Source organism: Carettochelys insculpta, chromosome 2, assembly GCF_033958435.1.
Source record: "Carettochelys insculpta isolate YL-2023 chromosome 2, ASM3395843v1, whole genome shotgun sequence".
Lineage (NCBI taxonomy): Eukaryota > Metazoa > Chordata > Testudines > Carettochelyidae > Carettochelys > Carettochelys insculpta.
In genome coordinates this window covers 119074806-119101677 of record NC_134138.1, presented here as the reverse complement: position 1 = coordinate 119101677, position 26872 = coordinate 119074806, and the positions used below count along the sequence as shown (strand labels likewise).

General features: G+C 43.9%; 1 protein-coding gene across 1 annotated transcript in view; it reads left to right on the top strand.

The window, feature by feature from the left end:
• RNF144B (ring finger protein 144B) overlaps positions 1-26664 on the top strand; it is an 80119-nt gene extending 53455 nt beyond the window's left edge. The window contains exons 5-8 of the mRNA XM_074985898.1: positions 18106-18310; positions 22432-22576; positions 24872-24961; positions 25132-26664. Coding sequence (XP_074841999.1) covers positions 18106-18310; positions 22432-22576; positions 24872-24961; positions 25132-25272 — 581 coding nt within the window. The 3' untranslated portion in view covers positions 25273-26664. The remainder of the gene's footprint in view (positions 1-18105; positions 18311-22431; positions 22577-24871; positions 24962-25131) is intronic.
• Positions 26665-26872: the final 208 nt, after the last annotated feature.

The window sequence follows — 26872 nt, the reverse complement described above, 5'->3', positions numbered from 1 at the left end:
TGGAACTCTCACAAAGATTTTTCTTTCCTGGTTTTACAATGGGAGGATCTGGCTCATTATCACTAACTCCAACTTTGTTACAAAGAAGCCAATAACATCAGGAATGTAGGAATACTGTGTGGAGACCCATCTAGCCCACTAACATGTTTTCTGATAGTGGTCAGTGCCAGATGCTTGAGAGGGACGGGACAGGATGGAAAAAGGCAATTAAGTTACCCATCCCCTATCATCTTGTTCCAGCTTCTGGCAGTCAGATGTTCAGAAACTCCTGGTGCTGGGTTTTGGTGGCCATCAATTGATCTTTCCTCCATGAACTTAGCTAATTCTTTTCAAACCTAGTTATAGTTTTGCTTTCACAGCTGCCCCGGCAACAATATTTACAGGTTGACTCTGCCTTGGATGAAGAAACACAATCTTTTTGTTTTTAAACCTGCTGCCTATTCATTTTATTTGTTACCCTTGGTTTTGGGTTATGTAAAGCCAAAGGGTAAATAACATCTTCCTATTTGGTTCCCTGGACTATAATATTACCCTCAGTCATGTCTTTTCTAAACTAAACAGTCCCAGTGTTTAATTCTCTTCCTGTACAAAAGCTGTGCCACACCCCAAATCATTTTGTTAACCTTCTCAGTACCTTTTCTAATTCTGCTATATCTATTTTTTTTTTGAGATGGGGTGACCAGAAATGCAGTCAGTATTCAAATTGTGGCTATACCACAGATTTATGTGGTGGCATTATGATATTTTCTGTTTTATTATCTATCCCTTTCCTAATGGTGCCCAGCATTGTTAGCTTCTTTGCCTAGAGGTGCACTCTTCACAGTTGTTTTTAGAGAAGTATCCATGATGGCTCCAAGATCTTTCCTCAGCTAATTTGGACTCCAGTATTTTGCATGTGTAGTTGAGATTCTTCTCTCATGTGTCTGTTCTGGTCTGGCTATGGTCTGAAGAAGTGGGTCTGTCCCACGAAAGCTCACCTAATAAATTATTTTGTTAGTTTTTAAAGAGCTACTTGACTGCTTTTTTGTTTTTGTGTATGACTTTTCACTGATTTACGTTTAAATTCATCTGCCAGAATGCTGTCAAGTCACCCAACATACTGAGATTTCTTTGTAACGCTTAGCAATCAGCTTTGGATTTAACTGTCTTAAATAATTTTATGTCATCTGCAATCTTTGCAAAATCTGTTTGCTCCTTTCTCATTTCATTTATTAATATGTTGCATAGCACCAGTCCCATTACTGATCCCTGGGTGGCACCACTGTCCCCTCTTCATTCTGAAATCCTACCCTTGTCTTCCTATCTTTTAACTGTCATGAGCCATGAGAGGACCCTCCTTTTTATGCCATAACTGCTTATTTTCCTTATGAGCCTTTAGTAAGGGACCCTTGTGAAAGGCTTTTTGAAAGCCTAAGGGCTTGTCTACACTTGCCCCCAACTTCAAAGGGGGCACGTTAATCAGGGCGTTGGAAGATTACTGACTGAGTGCTGCGGTCAATACACAGCACTTCATTAGGCTAATTCTCCCCTGTGGCAACTTCAGAGCTTCAGACTTTGAAGTGCTGGCACGCGTATAGCTGTGGGCACTTTGAAATGCCTGCGCTACTTCAAAGTGCCTTCACTCCCCACTCATGCCCGCACTTTGAAGTTTGACACTTCTAAGTTGCTTCAGGGGAGCATTAGCCGAATGAAGTGCTGTGTAACCACTGCAACACTTCCTTAGTAATCCCCCATCACCCTGATTAACGTGCCCCCTTTGAAGTGTAGACCCAGCCTAAGTGTTCTGTATCCACTGGATCTCCCTTGTCCACGTGCTTGTTGACCCTCCACTCCTCTGTTCCTCCAAGAACTCTAGTAAATAGCTGGGGACTGATTTCCCTTTACAAAAGCATTGTTGACTTCCAACCTATTGAGTTTATCTATGTGTCTGGTAACTGCAGCCCTTTCCAAAGGAGCACATTGTGTAACAGTATTTCTGGTTTTACCCTACTCTGACTGCATATAATTTAGTTGTCCTGGAAAGTTTAGGTAATTGTGTTTGGACATTCATGCTTAAGCGCAAATGTCCTTTATACTTAATTTTTACTACAAAAGGAACTCTTCTTTAGATACGGGAATGAACAAAGCTATCAGAAAGTATAAACATACAATGGCTGAAAAGGTAATATACAATACTGTGTCCATCTGCTGAATTAAATAGAGTATGAAACTTCTTCACAGGCAAACAATATTAAATATTCTTGTTTTGTATTTTGCAACAGACCGCTGTTATAAAGCAATTTCAGTGCTACATGTCACTATAAAAAGTAAAACCAAGAAATCAGTCAAATGCAGATTGCAAAATGTATGGTTATTTCTGACCATAATTTCCACAGGTTGGGCTACAGTCAAAGGGGCCTGAGGTATTGCGAGGTTCATCATTGCATTTTCTTATTTGTAGGTCCCCTGCCAGTCTAAGAAATCATCATCATCAACCGTAGACTCAGTGCCTGTTGGTGTCTGATGCCTCCCTCACTATTTCCTTCCATCTTTCCCTGTCCAGTGTGGAGTGGTTTAGTTTCTGTAGACTAGCTCTGCACCAATCAACTATATCATCTACCCATTCTCTGTGGGGTCTTCCTCACCTATTCAAACCATCCATTATGCTGAATACCAGGGTCTTGACTTTTTGTTCGTCATTCATTCTGCAGATATGCCCGAATAGTCGTATCTTCCATTGTATAACCGTTGTAATATGATGGGGTTTCTGGGGACAGCTAGAAAAATCATTCCAGGGTATCTTTGCTTAAAACTGGGCCACTTACAGCCCCAGGCTGGGATTTCCTTCTCACTAAGGCAAATCCAGTAAGCCACAAAAGTACCTCTGCCAGCTCCAGTGGCCAGCCAGAAGCCACACAAGCAAACCCACAGACTTCCCAGCTGCTATACCAGCCCAGACCAACAACCCCCAAAGTCAGGTGAGAGGTTATTAACCTATTTCAGCCAACCCACACAGATTCTTCTGGGACCCAAAGGCTCCAGCCACAGTCCCCGGTCAATATATACCTGGATCTTACCCAGAAACAACACACTTGCCAAAATCCTTTAGATCTAAAGGTTTATTTGCAAAGCAAGAAAGAACAGGATCAGAGAGAAAAATTGTTAAAGCGATACTTTAGGTACATCAATTGCAGTTATTGATGCAGGCCAGTGATGTTCTATGCTGATTCTTGAACATCTCTGAAAGTCCATCCCATAAAGAGTAAAATTCCAGGTTGCATAGTTTTAATTACTGGAGAGTTGTACATCTGGCCAGCTGGGGTCAGCATATTGGAACACGGAACCTTGGAACAGGAACAGAAACGAAATCAAAAGACTTCTTCTCAAGATGGACACTACTAGGCTCCTTCTACAGTTTTTTCCTGGAGAGGGAAAAAACACCCCTTTCTTCCTCCCATCAGGCCCTTGAGAGTCAATGTCGTCCAACCCAGGTGAGCTGCTGTGGCAAAATGCCATTGGTTGCTGGGTTTTGCTAGCATGCCCCAGTCATTCACATGGCAGGTGTAATAATAAAACCACAGTAATAATAGGAGATTTCAATTATCCCCGTATTGATTGGGTACATGTCACCTCAGGACGGGATTCAGAGATTAAATTTCTTGATGCCTTAAATGACTGCTTCTTGGAGCAGCTAGTACAGGAACCCACAAGGGGAGAGTCAATTCTCGATCTAGTCTTGACTGGAACGCAGGATCTGGTCCAAGAGGTAACTGTTACTGGACCGCTTGGAAATAGTGACCACAATATAATAACTTTTAATATTCCTGTGTTGGGAAGAACACTGCAGCGGTCAAACACTCCGGCATTTAATTTCAAAAAGGGGAATTACACTAAAATGAGGAAGCTAGTTAAACAGAAACTAAAAAGTAGAGTAACTAAACTAAAATCCCTGGAAGCTGCATGGAAACTGTTTAAAGACACCATACTAGAGGCCCAACTTAAATGTATACGCCAAATAAAAAACAGAGTAAGAGACCTAACAAAGAACCACCATGGCTTAACAGCCATGTTAAAAAGGCAGTGAGAGAGAAGAGGGCAGCTTTTAAAAAGTGGAAGTCAAATCCGAGTGAGGAAAATAGAAAGGAACACAAACACTCCCAAATTAAGTGTCATAATGTAGTAAGAAAAGCCAAAAAAGATTTTGAGGAACAGCTAGCCAAAAATTCAAAAAATGATAGTAAAATGTTTTTTAAATACATTAGAAGCAGGAAGCCTGCTAAAAAAGCAGTGGGGCCCTTGGACGATAAAGATATAAAAGGAACGATCAAGGAAGACAGTGCCATTGCGGAGCGATTAAATGATTTCTTTGCTTCAGTCTTCACGGCTGAGGATGTTACAGAGGTTCCTAAATCTGAGCCAGCCTTTTTAGGTGACAAATCTGAGGAACTCTCCCAGACTGAAGTGACATTAGAGGAGGTTTTGGAGTTAATTGATAAGCTGAATAGTAACAAGTCTCCAGGACCAGACGGTATTCACCCAAAGGTTCTGAAAGAACTCAAATGTGAAATTGCGGAGTTATTAACAGTGGTTTGTAACCTATCCTTTAAATCCGCTTCGGTACCCAATGACTGGAAGACGGCCAATATAACGCCAATATTTAAAAAAGGCTCTAGAGGAGACCCTGGCAATTATAGACCGATAAGTCTAACATCAGTACCAGGCAAATTAGTAGAAACAATAGTAAAGAATAAAATTGCAAGGCACGTAGAAGAGCACGAATTGTTGGGCAAAAGTCAGCATGGTTTCTGCAGAGGGAAGTCGTGTCTAACTAATCTGTTAAAATTCTTTGAAGGGGTTAATAAACATGCAGACAAGGGGCACCCAGTTGACATAATCTACCTAGATTTCCAGAAAGCCTTTGACACGGTCCCACACCAAAGGCTTTTATGTAAATTAGGCGCTCATGGGATAGGAGGAAAGATCCTTTCATGGATCGGGAATTGGTTAAAAGACAGAAAACAAAGCGTTGGAATAAATGGTAAATTTTCACAATGGAGGGGGGTCACTAGTGGTGTTCCCCAGGGGTCAGTCCTGGGACTGATCCTGTTCAACTTGTTCATCAATGATCTAGAAAATGAGGTAAGCAGTGAGGTGGCAAAGTTTGCAGATGACACCAAGTTGTTCAGGACAGTCAAAACCAAAAGGGATTGTGAAGAACTACAAAAAGATATCAGCAAACTGAGTGATTGGGCAGCAAAATGGCAAATGAAATTTAATGTGGGTAAGTGTAAGGTAATGCACATTGGAAAAAATAACCCAAATTACACGTACAACATGATGGGGTCAAATTTAGCTACGACAGATCAGGAAAGGGATCTTGGAGTTATAGTGGATAGTTCTCTGAAGACATCCACGCAGTGTGCAGCGGCAGTTAGTAAAGCAAATAGGATGTTAGGAATTATTAAAAAAGGGATCGATAATAAGACAAAAGAAATCATACTTCCCCTATATAAACCTATGGTACGCCCACATCTTGAGTACTGCCTGCAGATGTGGTCTCCTCACCTCAAAAAAGATATATTGGCATTAGAAAAGGTTCAGAAAAGGGCAACTAAGATGATTAGGGGTTTGGAACGGGTCCCATATGGGGAGAGGCTAGAGAGACTGGGACTTTTCAGTCTGGAAAAGAGGCGATTGAGGGGCGATATGATAGAGGTATATAAAATCATGAATGGTGTGGAGAAAGTGAATATAGAAAAATGATTTACCTTTTCCCATAATACAAGAACTAGGGGACACCAAATGAAATTGATGGGTAGTAGGTTCAAAACTAATAAAAGGAAATTTTTCTTCACACAGCGCACAGTCAACCTGTGGAACTCCTTGCCGGAGGAGGCTGTGAAGGCCAGGACTCTGTTAGGGTTTAAAAAAGAGCTCAATAAATTTTTGCAGGTTAGGTCCATAAATGGCTATTAGCCAGGGGTAAAGTATGGTGCCCTAGCCTTCAGTACAAGGGCAGGAGATGGATGGCAGGAGATAAATCACTTGATCATTGTCTTCTGTTCTCTTTCTCTGGGGCACCTGGCATTGGCCACTGTCAGCAGACGGGATACTGGGCTGGATGGACCTTTGGTCTGACCCAGTATGGCCATTCTTATGTTCTTAGGTGGAATGGATGTCTGGGCATCTGATTTCAATTTCTTTGCTCAGCGCAGGCTGCATTCCATTGACAAGTCCCAAATTTCTGAGATGTGGGTTTGATGTAGGAACCTTTGTTAAGCTCATTACCCTGTCTGGGGCTGAGTTCCAACCTTCTGTTGTGAATCTTAAAACATTGCTAATACAACTACAGAGCTAAAACCTCTAAGTGTACCTACAGACACAATACACACATAGAAATAGCATATACAGATTCAGGGCATCCTCAGCTTTCATTAGACACCGCATATGGACCCCCCCAAGCACAATATTTGGGGTCAGTAGATACACTGGGCACATAAAATGTCTTCTATATCCAATATAAAAATCCAGTCACGTGACACTTCCGCAGTAGGTTCTCTTTCAGCTGTATCTTCCTATATAATTCCTCATTGGTGATCTTCTGCATTCACCCTATTCTCAGGATCTTCCTATAACAAGTCCTCTTGAATGCTTATATCCTTCTCTTCAAATCTTTCATTATCACCCATGTCTCACATCTGTACAGCATACTGCTGAATACACACATTTTCAAGATGCTCACCTTTGTTCTTAAGCTAATCGCTTTGTTTTTCCGGATCTTATCCGTCACCTTCAAACTTGCTCTGGCTGTGTCTACACTAGCTCCCTACTTCGAAGGGAGCATGGTAAGTAGGGTTCGGGAGATTATTAATGAACTGCTGCAGTGCATATGCAGCACTTCATGGAGCAAATTCTCCCCCTGCAGCACCTTCGAAGTGTTAAACTTTGAAGCGCCAGCGTGCACGTAGCCGTGGCTTACCTGCTGGTACTTCGAAGTGCCTGGGCAACTTCGAAGCCTCTTTACTCCTCAAAATTTTTGCACTGCAATGCCTTTTGTCACTAGCACAAATTTTGTCCTTTCCTTAGGTGCCTTCCCCTTCTTTCCACTCTATATTCCATAGTCCGTGTATTTCCTGAATCATACTGTCTCCCGTGATCTTACCACTTTGAGGGCCCTTGTTGTTCTTTAGTCATTTCCCTGCTCTTTCTACTTCCTCCTTCAAAATATTGGTCTCACTCTCGATGCTCAGTAGAGAGATCTCTTTCAGTTCTTTGATCAATCTCTCTGAGAAACTTGGGTCCAACTGTGCTTTGTACAGATTGGTGCAATATCTTGTCTATGGCTGCACAACCTTCTCTGTGTTCATGAGCACCTTTTTGTTCTCATCTTTGATTGCCATCTGCTTTGGCTGCCATTTCTAATTAATATTTCTAATAATGTTTTACACCTCCCTGGTCTTACACTAGCCGTAGTACATCTCTATATCTTCACACTGCACCTCTAGCCATTTCGCCTGATCCATTCTGGCTGCTTTCCTTATGTCGTTGCATTTTACTCTATATTGCTGTCCCACCCTCTCAGAAACATCCCTTCTGATCTTCAGCACTCTCTTCTCTTGGACCAACTTCAGTGTCTCCTGACTAATCCACTTCTTATTGATCTTCTCTTCTTCTGGAATCATCTGCTCAATTGCCTCTTCTATCACCATGGCTATCCCTGTGATTCTCTTATCTATGTCTTTCCCTGTGCCCACATTCCTGATCTTCCCTTCGAGCACTGCTCTGTATGCATTCCCTATTTCTTCCTCACCTAGCCTCACCATGTCTCTTCTCTTCTTAAACTGTGTCTTATACTTTCTCTTGAGTTTCATTTTGATGTTCGTGATCACTAGACTATAGTCTGAATCTATATCAGCTCCTTGGAAAGTTCAGCACTGCTGTACTGATGTTACCCATCTTCTTCTTATCAAGATCATATCATGTCCACGTCCATCTTCTTCTTACCAAGATCATATCCAAGATCACGTTCTTGGACTTCCCGGCATTTGGTTGCTATATCCACTTCCTACAGTCCTTTTGTTGGAATCTGGTGTTGCAGATCATCATCTCATGCTCCATAGCAAACTCTAATAGTTTCTTCCTTCATTTGTTTCTTTCTCCATATCCAAACCTTCCTGTGGCTCTCTCCCAATCTTTATCTGTTCTTACCTTTTGCATTCCAATATCCTCTGATGATCAAAACATCTCTTCAGTATCTCCTTCAGCATCTTTGTCAAGTCCTTATAGAATAGCCCAATCTCTTCCTCCATACGGTTCAACATGGGTGCATACATCTGAACAACCAAGATCTTGAATGGTTTCACTTGCAATCTCGCTACCATCATGCTCGCACTCACTAGTTTGTACCCTAACAATGCTCCTCCAGTTCTTTTGCTAAGAAGGAGTCCAGCTCCTGCCTAAGAGATACAAAACCCTCAAGTTAGGCTCCCTATACAGTGAATGAGCACCTAAGAGTAGGGCACCCGAGAAGGAGATCGACAAAAGCAAGCACGCTAGCTGGAACACTACCTAAGTTAGCCAAGAAGAGATATTGAGGAGAAAGCTGTCCCCTAAGTTCTGCTCTCCAAAGGGAGTCAGCACCTATCTCTGCTTGGGATCCACTGATGGGACCTCCTGGCCCAGAGTGAGGTGGGTGACAGCCTTTGCCAGGCCCTTGGGCACGTGGAATGGGGGAGCTCAGCTCTGGGCTCCTAGAAGGGGCAGGGCCTTGGGCCGAAGAGAAAGGATTAGAGCAGCCAGCCCTCAGAGCTGCTTGGACCACACAGCGTGGGGCTCTGGCAGCAATTTAAAGGTCCTACAATCCCAGGCTTGGGTAGAAGGGGGGCCGAGGGGGGGGGTCAGAGTGGGGCAGGCAGGAGGGCAGCTGGGTGACAGGGGGTGATGGAGTCGGGGTGGGAGGGGCAGGTGCACGAGTGGCTTGTGAGGGGGCAGCAGCCAGGGTTAGGCAGCCCACCACGGCCTGGGTCAGGGCATCAAGATTCACCCCAACTCGGTTCCCAGACCTGCTGCTTTGTGGTGAGCTACTCCCTTAGCATGCCAGTAAGGTCCCCCAGGGCTGCGGTGTGGGCAGCATCCTCCACCCCCTCCTCCCCGGCCCATGGTGCTGTCCCAGATGTGTCGGTCCCCCGGGGCCCAAGGAACGTAGCTGTCCGAGGTCCACATGCACCGGGGCTGATGGCCATATGGGAGGCCTGCAGCCACCCTGGGCAGGACCCGCCCCCCCCCAGGCCCTGGGGCAGCTGGCATGCATGCCACCCACCTGTGGGTCCCTCCAGGAAGTCAGGTGAGGCATAGGCAGATGGAGGGGGGGCCTGACTGTATGGCCCTGATGGGATGTCAGTGACGAGGGCCCCCTCACTTGAGCCCTCATCAATGCTGTTGGGGGCACCTGGTGCTGGCTGCTTGTCCCAGGTGCTCCTCGCCCTCTGTCACCGTCTCTGGTTCAGTGTCAGCCTTAGCTGTGTCCAGCACAACGACTGCGGGTCCAGCCTCCTTCGGCCCCAGGAAGTGGTGGAGTTCCTTTTAGTAGGGGCAGCTTGTGAGAGCTGCCCCCAGCCTCCTGGCCGCATCCCAGGCCTCGCAATACCCCTGGTGCTGTTCTTTGACTTTTGAGCAGACCTGGTCCAGGGTGCGGAGGGGGGGTGGCCCTGGCTGGTCAGGCCCTTTGACAGCTGCTCAACTGCCACGGTGTTGTGGTGCCAGACCCCGATGTGGTGGAGGAACTCCTCATCCTCCCATAGGGAGAGGAAGTCCTGGAGCTCGGCCTCCGTCCAGGAGGGGGTACGGCACTTCAGGGGCTGGCTTGCCTCATGGGAGGACTCCCTGTTGTCCTTGGGGAGCCCCTGGGGTGGGCGGGGGTCCGGGTGGCTGGCCATGGGTCCGGAGAGGGCGAGGGGCTGGCTGGGTGTCACAGGGGTTGGCAAACTAAAGAGCAGCATGGCCTCACTGCTGCCTGCGTGCTCTCAGCTTCCTGCCTGAGGCTTGTGGAAGCCTGCGTCTTTAAACACAGCTGGATGGTGGGGCCACAGAGCTGATTGCAGCCATGGAGGACTCCCTCTTTCGAAATACTTGTCTGTGGAGCATCTATACTTGCTCTCTTTTGAAATAATCTTTCAAAATGATCTTTTGTAGTGGGTCGCTCTTCCGCCGTGGGAATGGAGACCAACTTCAATGGAACTCCCCCATTCTTTCGATGTTACTTTCGGAGGATCACGGGGTGTGTGAAGATGTGCCTTGAGTTATTTCAAAAGAAGGCCATCTTCCAATCTCAATTTCAAATGTACTTGCTAGTGTAAACGCAGGCCTTGTTTGTTTTGGATAAAAATAATGTAAGAATATAGCTAACTTTTAAAAGAGCCAAATCAGTGCACTAAAGGGTGAAAAAAGAAGCTTGCTCTTAAGAAAATTAAATTAATGTATTTGAACACAGTTTTTTAAAGGTGAAGAACAGGTTGTTAATGATTTCTGAACATCTCCGCATGGCTGTCTTGCTGTCAGCTAAAACATAATTTAGTCAAAACAGAACTCCTGACCTTCTGTTCAAACTCCATTTCCATTCTGCACATTTTCTGTCTTTTTCTTTGATGCTGTCAACAACTTTGCAGCCACTCAAATCTACAACTTGTCTGTCCTTTTGATTTTCTCCTCTCTCTTGCCCTAAATATCCCAGGTTGTGTCCCAACCTCCCACTGCTTCCTGCATCATCTTTCTAAAACCTGTCCTTGTTCTTTGACAGGCAATAGGCAAATCATGTCACTCAAGTTGTCCTCCTCTTCCAGCTTTGTGACTACAACCTCCTTCTTTCCACACTGCCTGACATCCCTGGCTCCAAAGATAGACCTATTAAAATGATCTTCATGGCTTGCTGTTCTGATCTTGTAGATATATTTGAGTTTCTCCCAGGGCTTCCCATGTTTTACACATCAGGATGAAGCTATCTGTGCTCATCTCCCACAATTTTGTCCCTCCCTAATGATCTGTTTTGGTTTGTTACTGTGTCCCAACTACCTCTACCATCTTCTCCCTTCAGCTAATGATGTTGACCCTCATTCACAAGTTTTTTACATGAACCTTTCTGCAGCTTTTCCCATGCTGTCCCATAGAGATGGAACACCTATCCTGGTGTCCTTAGCATGTCCCACCAGGTTCTCACCGTCTCCACCAGAAGGAACTTCCAGCCAAAATCTACCAAAAAAATATCACTTAAAATTTTTGCACCACTGTATTTAGTGTTTTATCTATAGTATTTCTGGAGATGAGAGCAAAAAAACCAGCGACTGCATGAACTATATGATACATTTCATGCTTCTTTCATCTTCTATACCAAATTGAACACTAAAATTACCTAAAATAAATGTTGCTGCTGGGTAGTTATTAGTCAATATCTCAATACCAGATTGTAGCTCTACCCATAAGTATTCAATATAACAGGTGGATCCTGATGGTGGCAAATAAGCATTCATATTAACTAAAATATTATCTAGGAATGTTATATTATGAAGAAAATCAGGATTACCTGAAACTAATACATTAACTACGTCATTATATTTGATTGAAATGAAAAGGGCCAGTCATAGATGGGTCTGCATTTCTTAGCATGTTTGACAAACTTCCAAACAAATTTCATGACCTGGGAGATAAAAAGATCCATTTCTGGTAAATCACATTCCTTGTAAATCATCAAATCAAATAGAGGTGAGATTGTAAAGGTTTCTTTACAATAAATAGTTCTTAAATGCCAAATCATGGGCTTTGCTTTTCAGGCTTTGCTTATCATGGATCCATAGAGTACCCTCTGGTCAAGTCAGTTAGAATTATAGGGTTGGAAGAGACCTCAGGAGGTTATCAAGTCCAAGTCCCTGCTCAAAGGAGGACCAGTCCCAACTATATCATCCCAGTCAGGGCTTAGTCAAGCCCTTAGTCAAGTTAAAAACCTCTAGGGATGGAGATTCCACCACCTCTCTAGGTAACACATTCCAGTTCTTCACCACCAACCTGGTGAAATCGTATTTCCTAATACCCAACCTAGACCTCTCCCACTGCAACATGAGACCATTATTCCTCCTTTTCTCATCTGTCACCACTGAAAATAGCCTGTCTCCATCCTTTTTGTAGTCCCTCTTTAGGCAGCTGAAGGCTGCTATCTAATTACCCCTCACTCTTCTGTAGACTAAATAAGCCTAAATCCCTCAGCCTCTCCTCATAAGTCATGTGCTCCAGCCTCCTAATCACAGTTCCTTATCAGGATGCTCAATTAGTAAGTCATCAGTACAAATTACCCAATTAGATTTACAGCTATAGGTTGCTCTCCCAATTGTTTCTGCTTTAATCCTTTGTTTGCATGTTAACTTCTCTGTATTAAAATTTAAGAAAGTCTCCCCTGGTGTATCTGTACTAGAGGATAAAGACCAGCAGAATTTTTGTGAGAGTTCTTCTGCTTTTGTCCTTAGCCAAGAGGTAATCATTCCCAACCTAGCTGGGAAATGAGGAAGCTCCCCATCCCCCAGATATTCTTAACTCCCAGTTTTTAGATGCTTACAACTCACCTGAAGACTTAGCTTAGAGTCTTTTATCCATGGATCTGATTGTAGAGGTTGAAGTATACAGTACTGCTTATATCAGTGTATACATCTGGTGTCACAACAAAGCCACAGTCTCCACCCCTTTCTGCAGGAATATTTTCGAAAATACTATTAGCCAAAACGTCTGTGCCAGAGCCACTGCTCTGATTATGTGCAGAAGGCAGGCAGGAATTCAAGCCCTCTTTTCAGCTGTGTAGCTACTGAAGCTGCACAGTCAGTTAAACAATTGTCTTGTCTTTAAGCTCTTGTCATACCAGCGTAGGCCGCCCAGAGTAATGTTGAAATCAAAGAAATATGCTTCTATTTTAGAGATGTCTAAACATTTTACAAATAAACTTTCCCAACCTCATACAGAATTCACAATTGGGGTAGTGGCTGATGAAGAATCCATAGTAAAGATAGTAGAATCTGAAGATACCATAAAAGGCTTGTTAGCTTTTAAAGGAGAATTCAAAAGACTGGTCAGGTAATTGCTCTGTGAAAACCGACCTGGACCTCATTCCTGCTGAGCAAACCTCACATCAGTCCAGGACCCAGACTGGAAGGGTGGTGGTCACCAAACTCCATTTCCGCTGGTGGTAATATACAGCCTCCCACAAATCCTTCCTTTCCTCTGGAAAGTGGGATTATAAAGTCTCTAATTTTAGGCTGAGTAAAGGTCTAGTTTGGAGCATGTGTGACAGAGAGGCTGCGTAACAAAATGTATGGGCTTACTGATGCCTTTCAGCTGCTGCTAGAGAACTGAGTTAATTCAGCCAGGAACCTTTTGCTGTTACCAGCATTTGCTCATGAGTAAGGATACACATTAGTCACTAATTCCATGACTTTAACACACCACTGTGACTTTTTGATTTCAGTCCTTGTGGCTGCATCAGGGACCCCTCTCCCAGGCATTTGCCCCCTCTCTTTCCCCATAGGGTTTGCGCTTCACTCCCCACAGCATACTCCACCCCACCCCCCAGTTATTTCAGTAAATTTCACAGGCAAGTTGCAGGCTTCCTTGACCTTTTGTTTATTGCTCATGAACTGTCGGTGACTTCTACTAAATATAGCTGTTGTTAAATTTTAACCTTACTTGTGAGCATTGCCCCATCACCAAGTTTTACCCTTATATCTGACACAAACACTTAAAGCCCCAGCCAAACCTGTATCTCTTCTATCAGGCGCAAACAAATCCTCTGCTCTCAGCAGCAGGAGCCAGGCTTAGAGAAGAGGAACCACACTCACCCTGAGGAGGGGACATCCTACCCCTATGGCACAAGGACCCCCCCACCTGCTACTGAGAGCCCTTCTCACTGCTCAGGCCCTCTTCAATCTGCCAGTCCCACACAGTTGATTCTGGCTGGGAGACTTTTCTCTCCTATTGATTGAGCCAAGCAGTAGTCTGGCTCCCTGCATGGGGACCAGGAAGCTGCCCTGCTTCTGGGAACTGCTCCAAGGCTGCTGTTGCCTCAGTTTCATCCTTTCCCAGCATGCAGCCGGGGCTCTCCAAGCTCCTTCCCCACAATAGCCAACTAGCTGAGTTTTCCAAAGCTGCTCCATGCTGCTGCCTCCTCCTTGTGATGCTCCAATTCCCTGGTGCTCGCTCTGATTTATATGAATATCGTATTTTTGATTCTATCTCTGTTACATTACTCTTCCTCCTAGATTGTCTGCTTATGCTGTGAGGCCTTCAGGGCCAAGAGCAGGTCTTCATATGTATTTGCACAGCATCTCACATGGTGGGCTCCTAGTCCTGAGCTGTGTACTACTCAATTAAAAACAAATCAAATCCACCACTTGAGTGCAGCCTCCTTTTCAGTGAAAAGCAGCACTATTTTATACGATTTACATTACGCTATATTATACTACTTTTTACTCTTTCATAGTAAAACTATGCAACAGTTCCGGATGTGAATTAAAGAAGACTGTATCTCAACTGAGGAAGACAGAATGCAATTGGCCGAATGGAATTTGGCCAGGACAGATGGGTTTTACTTCTGTTTCTGTGAAATCTGCCATGGGATCTTTAATGACAACAAATGACCCAAACCCCAACCTCCATTTTTTATGTCTAATCCAAAGCATGGGACTATTAACTGTACACTGTCATCAAATACCATGTAAAAGGCATTCAATTGTATTCAATACAAAGGAAAAAAAGTATTATCCATGGAATCAAATACGCCATTCTGCATTTTCTCAGGCTGTCTCCCAAATCGTACCTCACTGTATTGGGATGGCTGACCGGAGCACAACCTCTGGTGGTATGGTGGGTATGCAGTTTAGGGGAGGCTTTCTTTCTTGGAACTGAAGCTGAATGGTTGCCTAGGTTGTGGCAAGGCAGAGGAAAGGTGGAGGAAACCAGGCAAGGGACCACTACCTCACTAGCAGTATTCAACAGCCTCTGAGAGCTATGTTTGCTTTATATTTTTAGCTACAACTTTGCAGGCTCAGAGGGCTTTTCTGGTTTCATTTGTGCTCTGTGCTAAAGCAAATAGCACATTACAGCAATGACTGCAAAATACCATCTGTATATTCTTTGTGTAGTGGGTGGGCAGGGAGTTTCATTTCATGCATCATTTATATCTTGCTGCATAGATTCCACAAAGTCAATAAGCTTTACAAGCAGCAAATGCCAAAGACAGACATTCTTCTATCTTTTTCTCCCATCTTAGTTTTGAAAGAACTTGTTTCCAGAACTGGGTACATTCAACACTGTGACTTGTTTTGCTTTCTCTGCAGAAACGGTCATAGGGGTGGGTGAACTGGGCAGTCCCCCGGGCTGCCAATTTCAAGGGGCCGCCAAAATGGACCAGTCTGTTTGAGGCCGAAACCAGTGGGCGCTTGCCATGTGGGGATGGGGCAGGGACAGGGTTGCAGCTGAGTGGCCTGGCAGCTGGGGCATGCTGTGGATGGCCAGGGGTGCAGCATGGCCTGGCAGGAGGGCACAGCAGCTGGGAGGGTGCAGTCCCCCCCCGCCACAGGAGGGCACAGCAGCTGGGAGGGCGTACCCACTGCCCCACTCACCTGGCAGCTCCTATTTGCCCAGGGCTGCCAATTAGTTAGGACCAGCCTGTTTCTCTGCTCTACACTTCCAGGAAAAATAACCCCACACTTTTCTGCTAGATACATTGGATAATAGGCCAGCACCTACTGGGGACTGATCTTATCCTGTGCTGAGCCCCTCTTATGACGTGCTGAGCACTCAGCCACTAATGAATTCAGTGAGGGTATGTCTACACAGCAGCCTTATTCTGAAATATCCTATTCTGGAAGAGGTATACAGCTGTTTTGAAATGCAGGCTGTGTCTACACTATCCCTCCCTTTCGGAAGGGGCATGTAAGTGACACGGATTGGGACTGGTTAATGATGTGCTGACATGAATGAATTGGGAATAAGAGAATTTCGAAGTCTGGGGTTTATTTCGAAGCGCCCACGTCTACATGGCCAGTTTGTGTTTCGAAAGAGCAACTGGCTGCCATTATGCTAATGAGGCACTGAATGTTCATATCGGCACCTCATTAACCAGTTCTGATCTGTGTAATTTACATGCCCCTTCTGAAACGGAGCTGTAGTGTCTACACACAATCGAGCCTGTTTCAAAATAGAGCCATTGGACAGTCTATGGCTTATTTCAAAATACTCTCTATTTTCTGTTTTAGCAGCATCTGTTTCAAAAGAGCTGTTTCAAAATAGGCACTAATCCTCACAGAATGACGTTCTCCAATTTCGAAATAAGCCAACGGCTATTTCAGAATTATTTCGATATAGCGGTTGCATTGTGTAGACAATAGGATAGTTATTTTGAAATAATGGCTGTTATTTCAAAATAACTTTGCTGTGCAGAGTGCTCAGCCTCCTGTGGGACTTGGACTCCAGTGATTCAGCTTTCATGACAACATCATTAGAAAAAAATAGACTGGACAAAAATGCTAATTTCCACATGGGATGGGCACCAGTTGCAAAACTCGGGTCCCATTTGAATCCCTCCAGACTTCAGGGGTGTCGAGAAATAACACACTAGTTTGGCTAATTAGAGAGGTGGAAGTGGTGTGTGAAATTCAGATTTAAGTTTAAATTTTCAACTCCCCCACAGTTTGCAGAAGGTTTTAACCAGCATTTCAGATTGGGTACTTTTATTTTTGAGACCCGAACTAATGTCACTGCATGATATCGAGCTCTCTCAACAACTGGGCCTGACTGAGGATTCTACTGGGTGAGCTCCACTGGAGTCCCACCAGGAGAGGCTTCCCACGAGATGTGCTGAGTTACTTCTCACAGTTAGGCAAATCACAACCATTCCCGGGCCACATCCCCTCTGATTGTGTCAGAGGCTCCCATTGGAACAGGAGTTACGGATGACTGGCAGTTGCAGCCCACTCTGAACAGATGTTTTGCACAGATTTTTCTTGGTTTGCAGCCTGGATTCCTTCAGTGTGGATATGAAAGCAGTGAAATCAAATATATCATGGCGTGACTGTCAGCAGGATCTTGTTTTTGGCTGGGTTTTCATTGAAATTTCTGTAGTCAACACAGGAGCACAGTAGCAAAGGTCAACATTTGTCACTCATTACCACATGATAGCGTGTATAAGATACCACACCAATGGTATTACAGAAACTACTGCATGGCAACAAATGACCAATATTAGTTTTTTAGTGATAAGAACTTAAGCTGTGTCTACACTACAGATCTCACTGTTGACAGATATTTCTTGACAGAACCTCTGCCTCCAGAACACATCTGCACCTAATACAGACCCCTCCTTGTCAATGCCCTCTGTCGACAGAACAGCCAACCGGAAGGTCTGCATACAGGGCAGCCCGGTGAGCCAGAAGCCCTGTCTGTGGACAGAGGGCCCTGCGGAGTGTCTACACTATTTTTTTGTCAACAGAATCTGTCGAGAGAGGCGCTATGCTTTGTATGGTCAAGACAGAACTCTGCAGGAAAACTGCTGCGTTCTGTCGACAGATTCTCAACAGAACGCATTTGTAGTGTGGACACTCCCTAGTTTTGTCAACAGAAGGCCTCTTCTGTAAACAAAACTCTGTACTGTAGACCCAGCCTTAGCAAGGTGAGTACATGTCAGTATTCTTCATTCATTCGAAGTTTTATAACAGATCTATTCGGTAGCTGTACCTGTTCCTATTTTTGTAATTCAGTCCTGTTGTCTGTGACATGGATAACAAGCGGTTCAAATTTAGAATCACAGCAGTAAAAATGTAGCTAAGTATTTTTTTTTTTGAGTATCAGTCCAGCCCTGAAAGGGGATCAGCTTTTTATATGATTTGATTTTCCAAAGAGTACCTTAAATGGATAAGCTGACTATGGAGCAGGGAACTATGACAGTTCAACTGACGCAAGCATTGTTCTATCCTTTAAAGATCTATGTGGGCATTGTGTCAGGCCTTGTGTGACTAGAAAAACAGTAACGGGAGTGAAAAAAAGGAGTATATAATGAATGCAGGTGTAAACAGCTTTGTTTCCATATTTACTTTTCAGAAGTCCATTTGGACCCGTGCAGAACGTGGTGCCCTGCTGCTGACTGCCAGACCATGTGCCATGTTGAACTGAGCGACTCAGAACAACCAGTGCCTGTAGAATGCCCAGCTTGTAATCTGAAATTCTGTTCGTCCTGCAAAGAAGTGTGGCACCCAGAGCGCTTGTGCCAGGAAAGCCAACCCATTGTAATGCCAAGTGAGCAGGGGTAAGAGCAGAACTAAGCGAGGCTGTACCTTCTTTCGGCTTTGCTATGATACAGAATGGGTCTCTGAGGCCAGGTCTATTGCATGGGTCTGCCTTCTTCATATTTTAGACTTATTTCTCACATCACTGCAGCTGCGTTTCTAAATATAGTTCACATGCTCCTGTACTAAAGAGCTACTTATAGAGTTGGGAGTGCCATTGATCATCAGTCTGGGCTATCCAGTGATTTGCACCTTGTGTGTGTGTCATTTAAGCCATATCTACACACACAAATTATACTGTTTTAACTCTGTCAGTGTCATTAAAGGGATAAAACCTCCCTTGTGTAGATGCAGTTACCCTATACCAATATACAGGTAATTTATACTGGTATAGTTATTTGCATCCGGAAGGGTGTCACAGGTCCACTTACACTAATGAACCTCCTCCTGCTTACACAGAGGATTAACTGATTCTACGTCCAATGACTCCATTTCACCTCTCACTGAACCTTCGCTTCCTAGCTCTCAGGAAAGATGCTCTGGGTTCCTGGCTTAGTTCTTTGCTCAAGTCAAACATGTCCTCCCTTTCTTAGGTATCAAAGCCTCTTCTTACAAATGGGCTCAAGCAGTCTTCCCTCTCACTGCATAGCCAGTGCCTCTTCCCCAGTGGCTGGGAAGGGAACCTACTTTACTTCAAGTTCCACCTAAGGGACCTTCTGATCTATAGCTAAAGTCTCTTCCATTTCAGACCCGACTGCTTCTTCTTCCCTGAGCCACTCTTATGCTTCTGGCTGTCCCTTTCTCTGGGTTTGTCCACTGCAAAAGTCCCTTTTCCCCAGAAATAACCATAGGCTACTTTGGCCATTTAGCTCTCCCAAGTGTATCTGTAACCTACTTTCCCATCTCTGTTACCACCAGCCTTCCTTTGTAAAGCCCAGTTCAGCTCATTCCTCCTCAGCTGGGCTCCCTCATTAATTAGTCATTTCAAACTTAAGCCACCTGATTCCGCTCTGCCATGGCCTATGTAGTTAATCAGCCCCCTCAGCCTACATTAAGCCCTTCAGGGCAAGTGATGGCATGACTACCCAATTCCCAAAGACTGCGGTTACACTGACCCTCAGCAGTGTGCAAATGGGAGGTTTTGAAAATGCAAACGGCTCTTGTTTGCATATTCACTCCCTGGCGGAAGCTGCTGCCAGCAGAAAATAAGCAGTGTAAAAGTGGTTCTGCCAGTGAATCCCCTCCCCCTCTTTGTCAGCAGCCTCTTATGCCTGGAAAAAAATCAAGCGTAAGAGGCTGCCGACAAAGGCAGTGTGTCACTGGCAGAACCATGTTTATACTGCTTTTTTCCTGCCGGCAGCAGCCTCTGCTAGAGAATGAATATGCAAATGGGCATCCATTTCCTTTTTTGAAAACTGCTGTTTGCATACTAACTCTGCCATGAAGCTACTGTGAGCTCCATGCCAGTCCCAAGCCTGAATGAAGGAGGAGGGTTGGTCAGATGTGAGTGGACGAGATCTGTGCTAGCGACAATACCCAAGATTGGAGTGCAAGAACTACAGAACGATTGCCCTAACAAGTCATGTAGGTAAGGTGCTGATGATGATACTGACTGAGAGATTAAGATTGCAGATAGAAGAATATATAGCAGACAAGCAGGCAGGATTCAGAAAAAACAGAAGTACCATACAGCAGATATTGGCACTACGACTGTTAGCGGAGAAAGCTTGGTAAAAGAACAAGAACGTATACACTTGCTTTGTCAATTTTCAAAAGGCATTTGATACTATAGATCAGAAAGTGACTTGGGCGGTGTTGGAGTCATACGAGCTGTGTCTACACGTGCACGCTACTTCGAAGTAGCGGCACTAACTTCGAAATAGCGCCCGTCGCGGCTACACGCGTCGGGCGCTATTTCGAAGTTAACTTCGACGTTAGGCAGCGAGACGTCGAAGTCGCTAACCTCATGAGGGGATGGGAATAGCGCCCTACTTCGACGTTCAATGTCAAAGTAGGGACTGTGTAGACGATCCGCGTCCCGCAACGTCGAAATTGCTGGGTCCTCCATGGCGGCCATCAGCTGGGGGGTTGAGAGATGCTCTCTCTCCAGCCCCTGCGGGGCTCTATGGTCACCGTGGGCAGCAGCCCTTAGCCCAGGGCTTCTGGCTGCTGCTGCGGCAGCTGGGGATCCATGCTGCAGGCACAGGGTCTGCAACCAGTTGTCGGCTCTGTGTATCTTGTGTTGTTTAGTGCAACTGTGTCTGGGAGGGGCCCTTTAAGGGAGTGGCTTGCTGTTGAGTCCGCCCTGTGACTCTGTCTGCAGCTGTGCCTGGCACCCTTATTTCGATGTGTGCTACTTTGGCGTGTAGATGTACCCTCGCAGCGCCTATTTCGATGTGGTGCCGCGCAATGTCGAAGTTGAACATCGACGTTGCCAGCCCTGGAGGACGTGTAGACGTTATTCATTGAAATAGCCTATTTCGATGTCGCCACATCGAAATAGGCTACTTCGATGTAGGCTTCACGTGTAGACGTAGCCACGGAGTGGATAGCAGACTGATACGGTTGTTGAAGAATATCAATGACAATGCGGAGGCAGTGGTGAGAACATGCAGGGAGTTGGGAAGCTGGTTTAAAACAAGTAGAGGTACAAGACAAGGAGATCCAATATCGTGAAGCATCTTCATGGCACATCTGGAGAGAGCGATGGACAAGACCAAGGAAGAGGTAGAAGGGATATCTGTGCACGGGAAAAGAAGTAACAACTTGAGGTTTGCGGATGATATAGTTATCATTGAGGAAGATGAGGAGAAGCTAGTGAAAACGGTGCAGGTGTTAAACAAAGAAGGGAGGTGATACGGGCTGATTAGGAACATCGATAAAACAAAAACAGTGGTGTTTGAGATAAGGAAATAGGAAGGAAGATCAGCGTCAATGGTATTGATGATGATGATGATGATTTGCATACAGCTGCAGGCAGTTCAGGTCAGTGTAACCATAGCCAAAGGGAACAAGCTGTACCCTCATAAGGCACTTTTATAACAATATAGCTGGTATTATACTAATGTAACTATCTTAGTAGAGAAATCACACTACCTAACCAAAATAGTTGAACTGGTATAGAAACTGCACATAGGTAAACTTAGCACTTGTGCTAAGTAGGTATAAAATTCTTTCACTGGTGTGAAGGGAGAATGCTGATTTGGTGATGATCTACACTCACTTTGCACAATTACAAATGACTGCACCAGGTTTGCTTCTACAGCAGTGTAGTAGTGAGGCTACGTAATTCTGGCAATGGATTTATGTCTCTGAATTTTGTAAGTACACTTGTGTTTACATTACAGCAGGTCTCTGACTAATCTGTGCTTACAAAAACAAGAGCATTCAGTGGCATGCACGCAGTAGTTCTTATGCTCTCTGTTGTGCTCAGTGGCTTCCACTGCTGTAAATATTGCTGCAAGAGCTGAAAGAGAAACCACTATTCTTTCTGCTAGGGATGGGGGAGGGAAGTTATTGTCAAACAGGAATTGCCTTTGATATCTATTATTTTTGCTCTTTGAGCTGCATTGTTGGCATTGCTTGTAGTTCATACTGCTAGGGATGGGGGAGGGAGGTTATTGGCTAACAGGAATTGCCTTTGATATCTATTTATTTTCGCATTGCTTGTAGATCAAATTGTCCTGCAGAAGTAAGGGCAGTACTTTAAGTTACTCAGACCAGTCATCTTAACAAAATACAGAAACTCTTTCCTATATCGTGCAGAGCTTTTCTTTCAATGTTATATCTGTTGTATGCAGGGCTGGAGTGTGTTTCCATTGTACATGATGAAAACTCAGCAGAAATGAATGTGTAAATCATCTCTGTGCAACATGTACAGGTTTTTTTCCTCTTAGTGTATATTTTAATGCCTTTCACTGAATAGCAGATTTGGCACTGCCAGTACATTAAGTAGTTAACATTGGACAATCTGGACACTTAGGGAGCATGGCAGACTATGCAGCTGCATGTGTATTAGAGACCCTAAAGAACATAATGATGCATATGCTACTTGATATTGTCTTACCCTTAATACGCCAATCATGCAGCCACAGGTTTTGCATGGAAAGTTCATCTTTCGTCTGTTTCCTTACCCTTCTAGAGCACTGACCAGGACTGATACAGAGGCTCCAATTAAGCAGTGCCCAGTGTGCCAGATCTATATTGAACGAAATGAAGGCTGTGCTCAAATGATGTGTAAGAACTGCAAGCACACCTTTTGCTGGTACTGCCTACAGAACTTGGATGTAAGTGCCATGTAACCAAGGTTCTAGAGCAAGACTGGTCGGGGATTCAGGGGATAAGTCCATATGCCATAACTGGATTCGTATGTGTTCTAGTTCTGTCCCTTTGTGCTATAGATAAAAGGATCTTTGCTTGAGTGAATACCTTTATATTTAAAAGGATTCTCATGGCGGCCAAAGCTTAAAACATTTCCTCTGGCTCCAATAGGCCTCAAAGAGATACCTTTGTTTTCCTAACTTGAAGTGGATTGTAGACAAATACACTGGTCCAATGGTAACTCTTTCGGGAAAGATGGATTTTTCCAATACCGTAGTTCAACGTAGGTGCTTTGAGTGTTAAGGAGAGCAAGTTTAGTTGTTTTCCCTTCCTTCCCTAACCCTAACCGGATGGTCTGTTTAGAGCTCATTTAAACTCAGTCCCTTCTCCACTGTCAGTCTCTAGTGCTGTATCAGCAGAAAAGAATGATCCGGTTAAAAAAATGGAGGATGAAAGTGTTTTGAAAACTGCTTTCCATGTTCACACATACTAGGGCTTACAAACAAAACAAGAGAAGGGGAGAACAGGAAGTCTGAATCAGGGGTGCACTAATATCATAAAAAGTACCCCATGTTGCCAAGCGATGCCATCAAAACATCAAATATTCTCAACCTGCACTTATGTCAAATTCCTTAGTGGGTTAGGTCCCAAACAAGGAACACACTGGTGTATGATTACCTCAGTAGTAATACTTGTGGAAGTGAGGAAGAGATCTCTTTGTACCAGCACTTGAGATAAAATAAAGTTAAATGGGTTTCTGGAACAGTTTGGAAATGATGAAACTTTCTTGTTCTTTTTTTTTTTCCCCCTCTATACGTTAAACGGGGCGTGCTCAGCTTTCAGTCCAGGCTGTTTATGAGTGCTGTTTTGTTCAGTTTTTCTTGGAGCACATAGAGTACTCAGTCATTGTGTAACGCTGAAAAACTGGAGAGGTATCAAGTTTTCATAAGAGTCTAAACATGAAGCTGTGATAGTGGACTGTAGGAATGCCCCTAGCTGGCTCTAATCAGTCCAAACCAAGCCACTACAGTGATTTGTTTGACATGGTGTTGTCATTGCATAGTTACAATATAGCTCTTATAAACCCACTAAGATTTCAGGTATTCAAAGTTTATTGCAAGTTGATGCTTGTAGAGCAATAAAGTTAGGTTGAAGAGTGAATGGAAAAAGCAGGGGTCAAGCTGCAGGGGAACTGTTGGGGGAAGGTGTTTAGAAACTGGGTGCCCTACATCTCATTGAGAGAAGGTGGCTAGTTTGCTAAGTATTTAGTTTGACTGGGGGAGAAAAGGACAGTGGGGACTCTGCATTTTAAAGAGCAACCAATGAAGCCCATGAAAATACTTATTAGTGAACAGAGAAACATGAAGGCTATGTCTACACTAGGTTTTTTTTCTTTTTTGACAAACAAAGCATTTTGTCAACAAAACCTATGGCGCGTCCACACTAAAAATGGGTTCTGTCAATGTACTGTTGACAGAACTCACCACTTTGCTGGCAGCCTTCTGCCTCTCCCCCATCTGTGGAATCTGTGGAAAAAAATGCTGCATGGACGCTCCCAGGGGGCCCTCTGTCGACAAACAGGGTTTTTGGGTCACCGGACAGCCCTGTCTTCTGTGCTTCTGGACAGCCATTCTGTCTAGAGAGAGCCAGGTAGTGTGGCCACTCTCTGTCAATGGAGTGGATCGCTTTTTCGATCCACATTTTTGTGTGCATGTGATCTGTTGACAGAGGTTTGGTAGATGTAGCCTAGGAGTACAGAAGATAAACATTAGGGGTATGAAATATCTTAAATAGTGTGTCTTATAGATCCACACTTTCCAGTTTAATTTCTCAAAGGCCATGTCTACACTACAAAAACAACTTAGAAGCTGCTTACTTCGAAGTAACAGACATGGAAGTTGAGTGGCTACACACAGCCTACTTTGAAGTTAAACTTCGAAGCAGGGCACTACTCCATTCCCAGGAATGGGGTAAGGACTTCGAAGTTGGGATCCCTTACTTTGAAGTTAACTTTGAAGTAAGGGAAAATGCGTATAGACTCTCTGAAGGCTGCTTTGAAGTAGCCCCTAACTTCGAAGTTAGTTCCTAGTTTAGATGCACCCAAAGTAACTAAGTAACAGGCAGGCAAATTTCTCCGCCAGAAGCAGTTAATTTTATTGCACTTTGAGGAGCAGGATATTTCTTAATTTTGTCTTGTACTGTCCTGTGCATCTCCTCACATTAACGGGACCTGTTCAGCACAGTCTCTCTTTATCTTTCAGAATGACATCTTCTTAAGACATTATGACAAAGGCCCCTGCAGAAACAAGCTGGGCCATTCTCGAGCCTCAGTTATGTGGAACAGAACACAGGTATGCTGATTGCCAGCTGAAACAGAGCACAGACAGACATTAAGGGAAAGGAGATTTCACTTTTCACTTAATTACCATGCATGCTGACACACACACACACACACACACACACACACACGCTTACTTTATTTTCTTGTTGGTTAAAATTATTTTTTTCTCCCTCTTTGCAGGTTGTGGGGATCCTGGTGGGATTGGGTATCATAGCACTGGTGACTTCTCCCTTGCTGCTTGTGGCATCACCATGCATCATCTGCTGTGTCTGCAAATCTTGCAGGGGCAAAAAGAAAAAGCATGGGCCCCCAACAACCTAAAACTCTTGTCTGTTTCTGCCTCAGTGTAAATAGTAATGTATGTGAGAAAGCACAAGGAGTGGGATTTGGTGCCATACCTGCCAGACAATTCTCTCTCTACTTGCCAACTTTGGGTATAAGTTCCTGTTGTTTTCAGGCCACTATAGTGCTTGCAGGTCACAGTGTGGCAAATGACTGGAGTATTGCAGTGCATGTACATATAATCAAACAAGGTCACAGTCAACTAATGTGGCCACAGATATGATCCACCTTTAAAATGGTTAGAATCTTGTAGAATGAGAGATCTTCCAGAACCTAACCGTGTGTTTGTTCAGCAATGCTCTTCTGCTGCTGCTGCTGCTGCATACAGCCAATGGAGGTAGGTCAAGTCAATGAAAAAACCCACTTAGTCTGCGGATTATATAGTATAAGAAAGAGAAATGTGTTGCTATTTTCTGCTGGCTTGTGACCCATTAAAATAACAAATGCATATTTGGTAATTTCCTTTCAACCCAGAGGCCACAGTGTTTTGTGGGGAAAGAGAATGCCAGAGAAAAAGTAAAGAGCCTATTTACCAAGTATGGATTCTGGCAATTATCATTGTGTACCTAAATCATTGCATGGATTGTACTTCAGTGAACATACACACTCATGCCACAACATTTATTTCTGGTGTATTACACCATTATTGGTCTATACCACACTATAAACTATGTTTAAGTTATAGTTAGGCGTCTTACCTAACAGCTGTAAAAATACCATATAGCTCTCACAGGTGGCACAAATATAAAACTAGATGATAGTTACTGCAAACTCTGATCCGAACTGGATATTCCTAACTATGAAAAACTGGGCCAAACTAGCTGCTGTGGATGTCAGTGGTATTTTTATGGCTGATCTCAGTGGCACCAACCAACAAAAATTCTTTCCTATGCATAAAAAAAAAAATTTGCCAATGGAAATCCCATTATCTTCAATGGAAGTCACTGTCTTGTATATACGTGTTTAAAAAGCAATGTTACAAGTCAGTCATGGCACGTTATGTTAAAATGTTAGGTTTTTATACATGGCTGCTACATTCTTGGTTGACGGCTCTACCTACTTATGGATCCATTTCCCTCTGCCATTTGTGAGTATCATGGATGTTGTAAACTTGTGGGAATGAATCAAATGTTTTAATGAAAGCCATATTCTCCCATAGAATATGCAGTAAACCAAATATAAGGCATGCATGTATATGTATATGTGTGTATGTATATACAAAATATACATAATTAATATTTTTGTATGTAAACAGAGAGTTCTTTATGCCTTTTAACAGGTTACACAGGGTAGCACAGGAATCTTGTAAAAATTACTCAGTACAGCTTAGAGACATGGCTAAGCCACGCCAACAAGTAATCCATTTTAGAATTGTTGCAACTATCACAAATCCTGGTCTAAATAATAGCTGTATTCATTGGTAGGTATTACTTCTATTCTCCCAAAGGCTAAAGTGCACTGTTACTAATGATTTATTTGTAGTTACTTTATATCTCTCTAAAAAGCTGTCATTTAATTTGGTACTTCATTGCAAGCCTGATACAGATCCCAACCTCAACTATGCCAATTTATACTCAGA